Consider the following 15,027-nt stretch of genomic DNA (forward strand, 5'->3'; position numbering starts at 1 on the left):
AATGGTCCTTGGAAGAACACACAGAGTGATTGGCACATTCTGTCCCTCAGATATCAGAGATGTAGCCAATTTACTTCCCTTCAGAGGGGCTGCTACTCTGCTCCATGAATCTCCTCCCTCCCAATTATGCGACTGGTGTGTGTTTTGCCTTCAGTGGGGCGACTCATTTGGAGCCAAGCAGGCAATCATTTACAAGCAGAGAGCAAGAGGATCTACTGGAGCTGGAGTCATGGCCAGAATTCTAAAGGTGAGACACAGTCCTTGGAAGTTTGTAAGCAGAGGTTGGATGGCCTATGAATGGTCTATGAATAAGGGCAAAGAACAAATAAACTCTCAATCTCTGCAAAGAGTTAAGATTTATTTCAGAATCTGGGTTGGTTGGTTTTGGGTTCTTGGACAAGTGGATGTGTCTAGTTCCCAAGTAGTTTCTACTTCTCGTCCAAGGTGATGACTGCGTCTGGCAGGCTCCTGTAGGCGACACTCCAGAAATTCACAAAAGGAGCTCTCAGGCCTTGCTTCGCTGACTCGTAGTTGATGTCCTTGTTGATCTCCAGGTAGTAGCCGTGCTGAATATCATAAGGCACCCACCCAATGGGGACATCCAATTCCCCTTTGTTGGGGTCACTAGGAAAGGGTGAAGAATGCAAACGCGCACTCAGTGGAAGGTTTGTGACTGGCACAGTACCAGCTTAAGTTGCTAAGCACCTCATAAGACAAGGCAGGGAGGGCTGTAACTCAGGGGTAGAGCCTTGCATGCAGAAGGTTCCTGGTTCAAACCTCAATGGCATCTCTGCTGATAGTATATAGACAATACTGAACTAAATGGCCCCAAAGTATGATAATGTTATAAGGCAGCTTCCTGTGTTCCAAATTTAGAACTGAGGCGGCCAACATGGTGTAGTTGTTGAACTACAACTTCCATCAGCCATGACCATGGTTGGCCAGTGGCGAGGGAGGATGGGAGCTGTATCTTGAAGGCACCATATTGACTATTCTTGATTCAGACAAACGGGGACCAAGGCGTCAGATGGCGTCAGAAGTATGGGAAGTGGTCCTTATGCAGAGAAGGCTGAAGGGACTAGGTCTGTTCAGCCTGGAGAAAAGGAGACATGGGACGTGATACCACTAAGAACCCAAGAGCCTGACTGCTGGATCAGAGCAAAAAGGGCCCAGCATCCTGCTTTCACTGTAGCCATTGCAGGTGTCTCAATGGGAAGCCTACAAGCAGCCCTTGAGCACAACAGCACTTTCCAGTTGCCCCCCATCGTCTGGTATTGAGAGGAAGACTCAGGCCTGGAGGTTCCACTGTTGCAACATACCCCTGTAAGAAAAGCCCTGCAGTTGGATCAGGGGGCCCAACTAGTCCAGCACCCTGTTCTCACACCAATCAACCAGATGCCCGCATGAGAAGCCCCCCTGCAGAACTTGAGTGCAACAGCAACACACTTGCGCTCTGCTGCAACTGGTGTTTCAGAAGCATGCTGAAACAACCCAGGGAGAGCCACAACTTTTCAAATACCTGAAGGGCTGTCATACAAAAGAGGGCAAAGACTGTTCTTCTTTCTGCCACCTGAGGATAGAACCAGTTTAAATGGGCTTGTTACAGGAGGAGAGATCTGGGTTGAAGTTAGAAACGGTTCAGCAATGAGGTCAGTTGCACAGAGTGGTCTGACCTCAGCAATTTTCAGGTGGTTCACAGCGGGGAGGAATAATAGGGTTTTTAAAAGCTGGACAGGACTACATCTCGTGTTTAGGGGTTTGAGAGAAGGACATTGGCAACAAAGTCAAGCAGGCCTTACCCTGTTCTGGCAAAGTTTGTCCAGTAAGCTATCATAGCCTTAGAAACTTTTCTGTGCTGAGCTTTGTAGCCCAAAGGAGTGGCAAAAGGTTTCCCAAAGACATACTGAAGGTCATCAGCATGGTCTGCACCAACCCAGCTGGGGTAGACAGGCATTCGCGAATCCTGGGAGAACAGGTAGCTGTAAGTCTTGGCACTCCTAAAATGAGGGGGTAGAGAGAGAGAGAGAAAGACATGATGAGTAAGGAAAGAAACAGCAAAATTCACTAGGACTCAAACTCCTCTCCCAACATTCTTACTGGGCATATTTTATATTATTTTAGCTTTCTATATTTTATTTGTCTTGTTTTAATTTGTGTAAGCTGCCTCGAGTCTGGATAAAAGGCAGGATATAAATAAATATAATATAAATAATAAGCCCTGCCCATTACTTTAAGTGGGTCTCCTCCAAGTAGGACTAGTATCCAACACAATCTTCTTCGGTTTCGTAGCCAATGTTAATTCTGCTCAGGATTAACACACTGAAATTAATATCCATGACTAATAATAATAATAATAATAATAATAATAATAATAATATTTATTATTTGTACCCCGCCCATCTGGCTGGATTTCCCCAGCCACTCTGGGCAGCTTCCAACAAAAATCAGATACAAAAATATCACACATTAAAAACTTCCCTAAAAAGTGCTGCCTTCAGGTATTTTCTGAATGTCAGGTAGTTGTTTATCTCCTTGACCTGTGATGGGAGGGCGTTCCACAGGGCGGGCGCCACTACCGAGAAGGCCCTCTGCCTGGTTCCCTGTAGCTTTGCTTCTCGCAGTGAGGGAACCGACAGAAGGCCCTCGGCGTTGGATCTCAGTGTCCGGGCTGAATGATAGGGGTGGAGACGCTCCTTCAGGTATACAGGACCGAGGCCGCTTAGGGCTTTAAAGGTCAGCACCAACACTTTGAATTGTGCTCGGAAACGTACTGGACTAACTTATATCCGTCAATTAAAATGGGTCTACTCATTAGGAGGACTGACACCCTTAATATTCATATTGCTTAATGGACATCAAAATTAAAATACACAATAAAATATCCCCGTTAAAAACATTAAAATACCAACACGTGGTTAACAGGTTTAAACAGCATAGCAATTAAAACAGGAGACTTGGGGTCAAGAAATTAAGGGGAATGCAGAGGCACATCTTTAAGAGACAGCAGAACACCAGTGCAGATGGTGCCTCTTGTACATCAGCAGGGACAGTGGTTCTTAACACTAGTGCCACCAGAGGAAAAGGTCATCTCTGCCTTACCACAAGCTAATAATAACTGGGCCTTGGAAAAACTAATGTTACTAATTTATTTCTTATGCTGCAACCATCTCACTGAGTTGCCCCAGCCACTCTGGGCGGCTTCCAACAAAAACACAGAGTGAAAGGAGAAAAAAAGCTTCCTGAAACGGGGCTGCCTTCATATGTCTATGAAAAGTTATACAGCTGTTTTAACTCTTTGACATCTGCCGGGAGAGTGTTCCATGGGATGGGCGCCATTGCTGATAAGGCCATCCACCCGGTCCCCTGTCACTTCACTTTTCGCAGAAGACTCTTGGAGGTGGACCTCAGTATCAAGGCTGTACGACGGGGGTGGAGGGTTTCATTTGCTGATATTAATACCCTTTCCGTGGAATGAAGAGGAAGTCTGCTTTTCAGAAAACTGAAGTTGTTATACTACCCAGAAAAAAAGCAGTTTACATAAAGCAATGTAGAATATTCTTCAGAAAACAAAACTTTTGTTTTTACAGTGTAAGTTGGTTTGAGGCACTTTAGTGGGAGGAAAAGCAACAAATAAATATAATTAATTAATTAATACTGATCACAGAATTGTAGAGTTGGAAGGGGCCTTGAGGACCATCTAGTCCAACTCCCTGCAATGCAGGAATATGCAGCTGTGCCACACAGGGATCGAACCTGCAAGCTTGGTGTTATCAGCACCATGCTCTAACCAACTGAGCTAAAAAAAACAAGGTGACATAAGAAAATGTTATCCAGATATAGGTAAAAATCCACCATTGTAAGAACAAATATATGTATTAAAATTACACGTCTGCCTAAACAAAAGTTTTGAGCAGGCATTGAAAACCATACTGCGAATGGGTCTGCCTAATATCAATAGGCAGGGAGTTCCAGCGAGTAGGTGCTGCCACACTAAAGGATCGATTCCTTGCAAGTGCAGAAGAACCCCCCCCCCCTAAAAAGGCACAGGAGGACACAGGATGGAAATACAGTGCCACCTTGGTTTAAGAACAGCTTAGTTTATGAACAACTTGGATTAAGAACGCTGCAAACCCGGAAGTAGGTGTTTTGGTTTGTGAACTTTGCCTTGGAATAAGAACATGTTTCACTTCCTGTTGAGGGTGTTCCATTTGTAAACTGAGTGCCCCGTTGCTATGGCAAAGCATGCCTTGGTTTAAGAACGGACTTCTGGAACGGATTAAGTTCATAAACCAAGGTACCACTGTAAGCAGAGATACTGACTGACCAGCAAGTCTCTGAAACCCTAGCTACCACCTCATTCCACCCTCTATAGAGACACTCACTTGGCATTTTGATAATGGAGACTAAGTGTCTGCTGGGTAGGCACCAGAAATATGTAGTCTGTCTCCAGGTCTATTACAGATTTTTTCATGACTTCCTGGTTTGTGTGGTCAGTCCACACCTGGGTGTAGAGGGAGAAGGTTTCATTGGCTCCTTCCACCCCCTTCTCCACAGTCAGGCCCTGGGCCACACGGTACATGTCATCCCTGCAGAGTGGAACAAAAGCATCAAACAGCACATCAGGCAAGTTTGTTCTGGATCCTGGTAGGATGCAGTTAAACCCTTAACTTTTATCTATTAATTACAGCGACTAGCAAAACAGAATTTTTCAAATTTCTTATAGCAAAATGTTTGAGCTTCCACCTTCATCAGCTGTTCTCAAAACAGTTGAGAGCAGCATCCAAGGTGGCAGTCCTAGAGTTTTGAGGGTGGACTGCTCAGGGGGGCTTCATTTGCTGAAGCTGAGCAATGGTTGGCACAATCCTCCAGGTTGAGGCCATGTGGTGTTTGTGTGCCCATCCAAAAGTTCTCCCTTTTTGCTAATGCTGGATCAATTCCAACATAAAACCTGTCCAATAGGTTGCTGTTTTCAGAATTAAAGGGTTCAGCAACAAGTTGATTCACTCTTTTTGGTCAAAATCACCAATTTGTGGTTTCTAAAACATGTGTGTATCAGTAGTTTTACCTGCATACTGGATATGAACCCCCCACCCCACCCCATTTTTTTGCATTCAGTGATGTAAATTAGGAAATTAGGAGTAAAGGTGTTCCCCATCTCTGTCTTATGCCACAGGACAAGGCTGTCCTCTCCTCCACCCACATATAATCAGGTTTTGCTCCCCCACCCCACCCCTTACGCTGTGATCTTCACTAGCGGGCGGTTGAGAGCAGGCATGTCAATGGAAGCAAAGAAGTGCCCATCCATGTTGTTCACCCCTGCGATGTAGTCAATGTCAGCGGCATTGGCAAAGAGATTTTCTGGGTTATCTGGGAGGAAATCTCCATCAACCACTGGGGAGAAGGCAAGGTAATGGACAAGAGGATCTGCAGGAGGGGAGGAGAGAACAAATTGGACTGTTTAGGATAGGAAAGGGACATCCTGCATCCTGCAGGAGGGATGCCATATGCTATTACTACAGTGAAGCTACTGAACCGCAAATTTCTAGTCCTCATGGTATATAGGCTATGGTGATAAATAGAACATGATATATAGGTGACTGGGGTTACAATCAAGGGATCATGCCTGAAGTCAAAACAGAGTCAAAATACATTGGGTTTAATGGTGGGTGGGATTGCCAAAGTTATTTCTCCTGGACCCCCACCTCACTTTCCACCACCTGTTAATTAAAAATAAATAAATAATGCCTAGCACATGAAGCTAAATGTGCACAAGTTAAATGTTAAGTTAACTGCATATAACTATCAGAATACCCGTTGCAGGGAATCACGAGTTGGGAGAGAGCTGTTACGCTCAGTTCCTGCTTGTGGGGCTTCCTAGAAATGGCATCTAGGTTGGCCACTGTGAATTCCTCCAAGGAGCCTTGTTGTAAGAGCAAATCTTACACTATGGGATGGGAATTAATACTCTGCCTGTAGCGCTCACCTTCTTCCTTTTATTATTTAATAGTAATTCCTATGCTGAGCATGCTAGGTGATCTCCCAGATCCTTTCCACTTTTCAAATCCTATGCGCTATCTGTGCATGTGTGTGTGTGTGTGTGTGCGTGTGTGTGTGTGTGTGGTGCACAACTGGCCTTGTTACAAGCGCCACATAACGTTCATTCCATATTTGTCAAAAACCGATCTTAAAACATGAAAAAAGCCCACACTATGGAACTCCCTGCCCATTGACAACAGGCTGGTGCCTTCGCTGTACCCTTTACAGCCCCTGCCAAAAACATTTTTGCTTTGACAAACCTATCCACAGAAATGTAGCGTGTTGGAATGTGTCTTAATCTGGTTTTTAGCTTATCATTGGTTTTAATTATTTGCTGGAGGCTTTTAATTGTTGCTTTTAACAGGTTTTTATTTTTTAAGGGTAATTTCATATATTTATTCTTTTCATAAACTGTTTAAAAGTTTTGCGATATATAAAGATTTTGCAAAATAAATAAATACATAGCATTAATTTTAAAAAGACACTTCTGTTTGGCATTCTGGAGTCTCTGGAGAGACTGTTGCTCCTCACAGTTTACAGAGACACTCCCCAGTCCCACCTCACCGCTTGAAGTCCAACTTACAGCGCAGGTTAAGCACCTCTAGGTGGTAAGCAAGTGTCAGGGCTTTGGGGTCGGTGACCCGGAGGCAGTTCGCTAGGGTTGTGGTGTTGTCTGTTGGGCAGCCGACTTTCTGAGCTACCTGCAGGAAGAGTCAGAGGAGAAATTCAGGTGAGTTCATGTTCGAACGAGACCACTTCCCAGTGGGCATTTCCTGAAAACCATATACCTCGCTAGCCAAAGAACACAGCCTATCCCTTCAAAATCCATAATTCTTCCACACAACATGCAAAAAGTGCTGTGCAAAGGTTTAACTGTTCTATTAGTGACTCCTGCCCAACTGAAGATAGCACAACACTGGTGGCATCGGTCCCCTTTCACCATCCAAGCCTGGGGAAGTAAAGCATGGAATCGGGCACTGTCTGAGAAAAGCACAACAAGCAGGCCATATGTGTTACATCTAAAGATTATTTTTCAGTTACCTGGTACCTTTTCATTGAGTTCATCTTATGTTAGGAGAGTGAACATCTCCCTCCAGGTTCACAATGCCCATTATGGGGAGATATGATCCCCAAGGATTTTTGTTCCCCTGGCATAGTTGTTTTGTACACTTGTCTCTGCTTTTTATCAGTTCTCATAAAAAGTGCTCCATTTTATCTATAATTCTTCAGGATTCAATGCATCATATTTTCTTGTTTTGTTATTGTCGTGTTACGTGGATGCGGTTCTTGTGTTACTCCGGATTTTTTTTTTAAAAAAAACATTTTGAAAAAAGAAAGAAAATTCTCCAGTTTGACTCTGCATTACCTTTGTAGCCCAGTAGAGGGGGTTCCTCTGAATGGCCCAAGAGCAGAGGCCGACTCCACTCTGGCTGATAGCCCGCTTGATCAATCCTTTGTTGTAGGGCGACAGCATCTACAGTGCAGGAGAAGACAGTCATAGGCAGTGGTCAGCAACCTTTTTCAGCCGTGGGCTGCTCCACCGTCCCTCAGACCATGTGGTGGGCCGGACTATAATAACCCAGAGATGCATTTTAAATAAATGCACACATTCTACTCATGTAAAAACCCGCTGATTCCTGGACCATCCGCGGGCCGGATTGAGAAGGCAATTGGGCCGCATCCAGCCCACAGGCCTTAGGTTGCCTACCCCTGGTCATAGGAGATCATAGGAAGCTGCTTTATCCCGAGTCAGACAACTGGTCTGCTCGGCAGAAGGACTTGATATCCAACACAAAAAATAAAGCTCAGAAGGTGGTACTTGGTAAGAGGTCAGCATTCAGAAAATTTCGGTTTCCCTTTGGGGAGGAGAATCAAGTTTCTAGTCCTTATTTTATTTAGGAAAATAGGAAGCCGCCGTCTAGAGTTGCCATATTTCAAAAAGTGAAAATCCGGACACAAAAGCTGTTGAGCTTGTTTTGGCAAAGTTGTTGAACCTGGGGCATTCTGAATGCAAAGTATGTGCTCCACACCACTGAGCTTGGGCCCTTTCTCCTAAAAAATATAATAGGAATCTAGTCCTCAAAGTTCTGAATAAAGGGATGTTCTATACCGCTGAGCTACTACAGCCCTTCCCCAAACTGCCGCTTCCCAACAGACCCTCCCCACCCGTCCCTTGCTCCTCCCAGCACTCCATCCCACTCCCTGACTGCCACTCATTCTTCCAGTAGCTCTTCCACCACAATAACAAAACACACATTGTGACTCAACTCCTGAACCAGTCAAGAGCCCCACACCTGTAAGGAGACACTGACGGCCCCAGCAGACTCTCCAAAGATTGTGATGTTGTCAGGGTCCCCTCCAAAGTTCTTTATGTTTCTCTTGACCCAGGCAATGGCCATGTGCTGGTCTTTGAGGCCATAGTTACCTGAAAGAAAAGAGCTGGAGTCATACACAGATACACCCCTGGGAGTAAGCCTGCAGGCCTGTTGTCAAGCAGAGAAGTGGGACATAAATTTTTCAGTTAAATAAATACTCAGCTGGGCTTTTCTGAGCCAGACCACTGTGAGGCCAGACCAGGAAAAGCAGCTCAAATATCCTTTAGCATTAAAATACACCATAAGATTTTGTAGATTAGATGTATTGTGTGTGATTCTCAGTTGTCAGGTACATATACACATGTACCGGTAGGTGTAGATCAGGGATGGGGAACTAGCAGCCCTCCAGATGTTTTTGGGCTCCAACTGCCATCAGCCTCAACCAGCAAGGCCACCAGTCAGGGATGATGGGAGCTGTATTCCACATCTGGAAGGCTACAGATCCCCCTTCCCTGAATTAAGGAGGAACATTACCTGCTGCATGCAAGACATGGAAGAATGCCTCTGAAAAAGGCATTCCATTATTAAAGAATCCCTCTTCTTAGATCAGGGATGGCACTCCAGATGTTGTTGGACTCCAACTCCCATCAGCCTCAGCCAGCATGGCCAGCGTTTACTTTAGAGGAATGATGGAGCTGCAGTACAACAGCATACGAAGAGTCACAGGTTCCCAACCCCAAATGCAAAGGTTGGAGGGAAACAGCAAAACAAACTTTTAACTTATGCAAAATGACTGCAGCTGCAGGGGGGTGGGGAGAAATATCCCCCCCCCCAAAGAAAGGTCTTACCTGGAAGACTAGCATCTCCTGTGCTGAGGAAACCCAGGGGTCCAAGACGGTAGTTGAGTGTCACCACAATGACCTTTCCGCGGGTAGCAATCTCCTCCCCGTCGTAGAGGTAGTTGCTCAGGAAGTTGGGTCCCTGGCCGCCACCCCAAAGAAAGGCTCCCCCATAAATCCAGACCATCACCGGCAAGTTGGTAGAGACTGAAGCAGAAAGGGGAAGGGATGAAGAAGCAGAGGCGTGAGCCAGCAGGAAGCCAAAACTCAAAGATCTCTGCCTAAATATCCATTGGTTACTGATGGGGGCACAACATTTAAAGCAGGAGTGCAGGAGTGTTGTTGTTTTTTTTAGCCCAAGGGCCACATTGTTTTCTGGGTAACCTCCTGGGAGCCACATGCCAGTGGTGGGCGGGGCCAAAGGCAAAAGTGGACAAAGCAACCAATGTAAATTTTACCTTTTGTATGGCAGGACTAGTTTCTGCACACGCTCACACACTGTTTTCTGTTCCCTAACCAGGAAATCAAGAGGCATTATCAGAGGGTGCAAGGCAGGGTTGGTGAGGGCTGTAACTGCAGAGTTTCCCCATGGCCGGGGGCGGGGGGGGGGCTAGAAGGCTGAGGTCCCCCTCCCACCGCAGTTTAAAAGATACAATGCCTTTATGAGGATTCCCAAAGATGCCACTCCTCCTCTGGATAAGCAGAGAGTGAGGAATGATATACTGATTTTGGCGCGGCAAGAAATCACATGACCCCAACTCCCACCAGCTCTCATGCAAGCTGTTGTTGTCACCCAGTGCAATGAAAGTCAAAAACAATAGCTCACCCTCCCACAAATTAACACATGCCACTGCACAGTGGGGAAAACGTCTGCACAAGACCCCATGCTTGCCTCAGCTATCAGCCAAAGCCCATTGGAAGAGCCCTGCTGGATCAGACCAGTGGCCCACCTAGTCCAGCATCCTGTTCACACAGTGGCCAACCAGCAAGTGGGAACCCAGCAAGCAGGACCTGAGCCCAAGAGCACCCTCCTCTCCTGTGGTTTCCAGAAACTGGTATTCAGAAGCATTGCTGCTTCCAACCATAGAAAGAGAGCATAGCCACCACGGCTAGTAGCCATGAACAGCCTTCTCCTCTTTGCATTTGTCTAATCCTCCTCGAAAGCCATCTAGGTTGGTGGCCATCACTACCTCCTGTGGGAGTGAGTTCCATAGTTTAACTATGTGCTGTGTGAATAAAGACTTTTCTCTGCCCTGAATCTTCCAACATTCAGCTTCATTGGATGCCCACGAATTCTAGTGTTACAAGAGATGATTGGGGGGGGGGGGAATTGTCCACTTCCTCCGTGCTAGATGTAATTTTATAAACATCTATTGTGCCGCTTCTCACTCACCTTTCCTCTAAATCAGTGTTTCCCAAACTTGGGTCTCCAGCTGCTTTTAGGCTACAATTCCCATCATCCCTGACCACTGGTCTTGCTAGCTAGGGATGATGTGTGCTGTAGTCCAGAAACAGCTAGAGGGCCAAGTTTGGGAAACACTGCTCTAAACTTAAAAGCCCCAAATGCTACAACCTTTTCCTCACAGGGGAGTCGTTTGATCATTCTGGCTGCTCTTTTCTGAACCTTTTCCAACTCTACGATATCCTTTTTGAAGGACACTGACCTTCTTTTTTCCCTTGGGGGACCCAGATGTTGAGATAAAGACAATCTTCGGTGCCACGCACATCTGTCTGGGTGAGTGTGGACTGCATGCAACGATTCTTATACTCCTTGGCCTGCAGGGTGCCTGAGAGAAAAATTGATGAACACACATACAGGACTGTCAGCTTGGCATCCAGAGGGAGCCTTGTTTTGCTTTATATTTTCAAATAGTTCTGGTTGAGCTACACACACACACACAACCCCCGCAAAATCACAATACAGCAAAAGAAATATCAAAGAAAAAGTGGGGGATTAACGCAGGGAGAGGTAGAGCCAAAGGGCATGCACTCAGGAGTGTTTGACACCCTGGCAATTATCACTTTGAGCAGCCTGTTGATGTGGTTGCTCTTAAGTCATAAGAACTTAACAACATGCATGGCAGGAATGCCAAAGAAGTGCAGCCTTTCTAGGAGAGTTCAGTATGACAGCATCATAAAGGTAAAGGTAAAGGGACCCCTGACCGTTAGGTCCAGTTGCGGACGACTCTGGGGTTGCGGCACTCATCTCGCGTTACCGGCCAAGGGAGCTGGCGTACAGCTTCTGGGTCATGTGGCCAGCATGACTAAGCCGCTTCTGGCAAACCAGAGCAGCGCACGGAAACGCCGTTTACCTTCCCGCCGGAGCGGTACCTATTTATCTACTTGCACTTTGATGTGCTTTCGAACTGCTAAGTTGGCAGGAGCAGGGACCGAACAACGGGAGCTCAACCCATCACAGGGATTTGAACCGCCGACCTTCGGATCAGCAAGCCCAAGAGGCTCAGTGGTTTAGACCACCTGCGTCCCATGACAGCATCCTACACACATCTAACTCGCATGATTTCAAGGCGGGCTCGTTGAAATGGCACAAATTAAATCCAAGGAAGGATCTTGTGATTACCTGGTGCAAAAAGAATTTGCAATTTCTCCTCTTCACTCGTGGGGGCAAGGCCTGCCCAGTGCCTAGCTCTGGGAGGCTTTCATGAGATCTTGTAGGTCCATCCAAGTTCCCGCAAAATCTCATGCAAGGGCTCCAGAGTCGGTGCAACTAATGGGTCTTGACCACCTCCCCGCAAGCAAAGCAGAGAGCTTAACAAGCTCTTTTTTAAGCTAAATAACCCAAGCAGACTCAGCACAAAAAGAGGCTTTAAGCTCTCTGCCTTGCTTGTGAGAAATGCCTGCTCAGTGCACCGGCTCCAGGAGGCCACAAAGTTCTCTTTCGCCCGCCCGCCCCCCTTGCTAGCTGCAGGGTGGCTCCAAAGGTTTGGGAACATGTGATTTTTGTGCATGGACAGAACCCTTGAAACCAACACAAGTTGCAATTATATTGTTTATCCTCTGACCTAAAAGTCAATTAACAGATCCAAATCTGTTTCCAGGGCCAAATGAGATCTCAAAACCTTTTAGCAGCAACTTTGGGTAGCGACAACTTAAGCTTGGAAGACGACAGGGCAGGTCTCTCTGGAGAAATGGGACGGCCATGTTTGTCAAATCGCCTCATTTGAAAAATTAACTCGGGTCCTGAATGTGGCAAAAAGAGTGAAGCACACATTTTTGTCTGTTTTGAATTATTTTATAGAGGTCAAATCGATGACCCGAGTCCTCCTACACTGCACCTTTTATCAAGATCTAATCCCTTTCCTCATAGGGGAGTCACTCCAGCTAGGCCATAGGGTTAAGCTCAGTGTAAAAATGGGTTTAGGAACAATGGAATCTTCCTTGCATCGCTTCAAGCCATTGGTTCATCTTGCTCAGTACTGTCTACACCAACTGGCAGCAACCCTCCAGGGTTTCAGGCAGGGAGTCTCTCCCAGCCATACCTGTATATGTCACAGGAGATTGAACAGGTGAACTTCTGTATGCCAGCTCCAGTTGCTGTTTTCAAAGTCTTAGCCCCACCCCAATATAATTATGGAAGTAACAACACGGGGCACCTTACATGGTTCTTGTGAGGATTCCTGGTATGATGATGTAGAAACCATTTTCAGCATTTGGAATGTTCATAGGGGCATTGTTAGTAGTTAAAAGTGCAGACATTGTAAAAAACAAAATACATTAAAAAATATATGTTAAAAAACAAAGTGCAGACATACCCCCGCTCCCCCTTTACCTGGCCAGCCCGGGTGAGGCTGAGGGTCTTCAAGAGTCTTGGTAGGCGCAGCAAAAGGGATTCCTTTGAAGATGTCCACATAATCCCCGAAAAGGCTCAACTTTTTATTGACGCCTTCCACAAAACCTCCTTCCGTGTTCACAATGCCCAGCTAAACCAACAAAAAGGAAATGTATTTGAGTTTCATGTGCCATTCATTACTTATATAGCCAAACCAACACACACACACACGTTTAGTTGGGGCCGGCAGGAGGAAATGGACACTTAGGCAGTGGAAACCCTCTAAGATAGACAAATGAGGACTGAGCATAGTAGGGAGAAACAGAAAACATAAAGTGGGGGAGAATGGAATGGAATCATTGGGAGTCTCCGAGAATGCTCCATGTCGCAACATTTTGTTGTAGGACCCACTTGTATAACTCTGTAAGAACACTTAAAAAAAAAAATTAAGCCCCTCTGATCCCATGGATTTAAGAGAATGGTTCTTTGGATCTTGATTCTTGATTAGCAGCAGCTTGGTGGGTGGTCTCTTAATCAAATACTTTGATGCCCATGCTTACCTTTGCTGCCCCCACTGAGCCCAGGCAGAGGGCAAGGCATATTACTTCCCAGCGACCCATGGTGTGCTCCAAATGGGACTTCTTCAGTACAGGTAGATCCCTTTATACCCCAAACCTGACTCAACTTATCTCTACGTGGGACAAGGGAGCGGCACTATCGTCATGGAAGGTTCCATGGGGCTGCCAAATAGTTTGGTGTAAACTTCCAAGGTAAATGTGGGGCGACTGGGAGGGGGGTAACCTTGAGAGTTGCCTTGACACAGGCTGAGTTCTGTCCCCATCCATTCAACAGCTGGCACTTCTCTCACATCCAACCCTTGCTGTGAGTTATAAATGAAGAGGTGAGCACAGATGAAAAATGAGGATCAATCCCCACATTTATGTTTCTCAGAAGGATTCAACTGGAAGCAGAGGTAATTGAGGGAATTCTAGCTTCAGCATACCCTTTAAAGCACAAACATTTAGAACCATTCCAAAAGTTCGTATGTGATTCTTAATGCATGGAAAGAGAAGGCAGGACTGCTAACTCCAGCACTGTCCCCTCTGGCAGCCCTCGGCTTCCACCCACAATTTCACAACACTTCTTGACAATTTGATGTGGCCAGATGGAGAACAGAAGGACTATACCAGTTATGTGACTTTAATAACAGAAATACACCATCAGACCAAGAAATATGGACTAAACAAGGACACTTACAAACCCCTTAGCTGCTACTCCTCCAAATCTGCACTTTTTTTTTTTTGCTAACCCAGTAAGCAAACTGTCACCATTAAGGCAGCCACAAGGCCAATGGCCCCATTTGAAAGACCTGTAATAGCTACAGAAGGACAAGGCCCAGGTATAACATCCACAGTCTATAGCATTAAGTCAAACGAGAATTAGTTTTATTAAATATATTACAAGATAATCTGAATTTACATAATATTGAATTAACAAGCCATTTATTACAAGTAGTGAGATGCAACATAACCAGACACTGGAAAGAGCTTTCTGGTATGATGATAGACCACTGGTACAAAACACGTTTGGGAAACAACCCTCCTTGAGAGAGTTACAAATAAACTACAGTTGACGCATGGACAGATAAAAAAAGATGGCTTCACCCCAATGTGGTTTAATTTCATAGCATATGCCAGTATTCCAGAAAATGAATAATTTCCCTGATCGGCATTTGGCTCAATTTGGTTGATCTAAATTTAAATTCAAACATAAATCATTATCTTCACTTTGAACCCCACTCCCACGTTCATCAGTATATGAATGCTTTATACTGTTTCATTGGCAACATAAGAGGAACAATTACTATTACTCAAACTTAATCTACGCAGTCACAAGGGCTCCTGATCAGGTATTTGGCCTTCAGGCCTTTGACCCCATCAACTGAAAAGGTAAGATGCCCACCTAAAGTCCACAAGAGAAGAAGAGGAGTTGGGATTTCATATCCCGCCTTATCACTACCCTAAGGAGTCTCAAAAAGCAGCTAACA

The 15,027-nt window shown here is 45.6% G+C and overlaps 1 protein-coding gene across 1 annotated transcript; it reads right to left on the reverse strand.

The window, feature by feature from the left end:
- Window positions 1–337: 337 nt before the first annotated feature.
- On the reverse strand, window positions 338–13,654 carry CEL (carboxyl ester lipase). The gene is made up of 11 exons (XM_033138009.1): window positions 13,541–13,654; window positions 12,981–13,131; window positions 10,855–10,977; window positions 9,200–9,397; window positions 8,331–8,461; window positions 7,403–7,510; window positions 6,620–6,737; window positions 5,238–5,424; window positions 4,383–4,586; window positions 1,800–1,997; window positions 338–624 (listed from the first exon to the last, which is right to left on the reverse strand). The coding sequence occupies exons 1-11, from the start codon at window positions 13,598–13,600 to the stop codon at window positions 429–431; spliced, it is 1,674 nt and encodes a 557-aa protein (XP_032993900.1). The 5' UTR covers window positions 13,601–13,654; the 3' UTR covers window positions 338–428.
- Between the last annotated feature and the right edge of the window lie 1,373 nt (window positions 13,655–15,027).

This window comes from Lacerta agilis, chromosome Z (genome assembly GCF_009819535.1).
Source record: "Lacerta agilis isolate rLacAgi1 chromosome Z, rLacAgi1.pri, whole genome shotgun sequence".
NCBI lineage: Eukaryota > Metazoa > Chordata > Lepidosauria > Squamata > Lacertidae > Lacerta > Lacerta agilis.

Bases quoted from the DNA above. Each gene is read 5' to 3' on its own strand.
- CEL (XM_033138009.1), bottom strand. From the start codon at position 13,600: ATGGGTCGCTGGGAAGTAATATGCCTTGCCCTCTGCCTGGGCTCAGTG. The intron at 9,398-10,854 runs GTCAGTGTCCTT...TTTCTGCTTCAG, and splicing joins CCCCCAAGGGAAAAAAGAAG to TCTCTACCAACTTGCCGGTG. The intron at 5,425-6,619 runs GTAAGTTGGACT...CCCCTCCTGCAG, and splicing joins AGAGGTGCTTAACCTGCGCT to ATCCTCTTGTCCATTACCTT.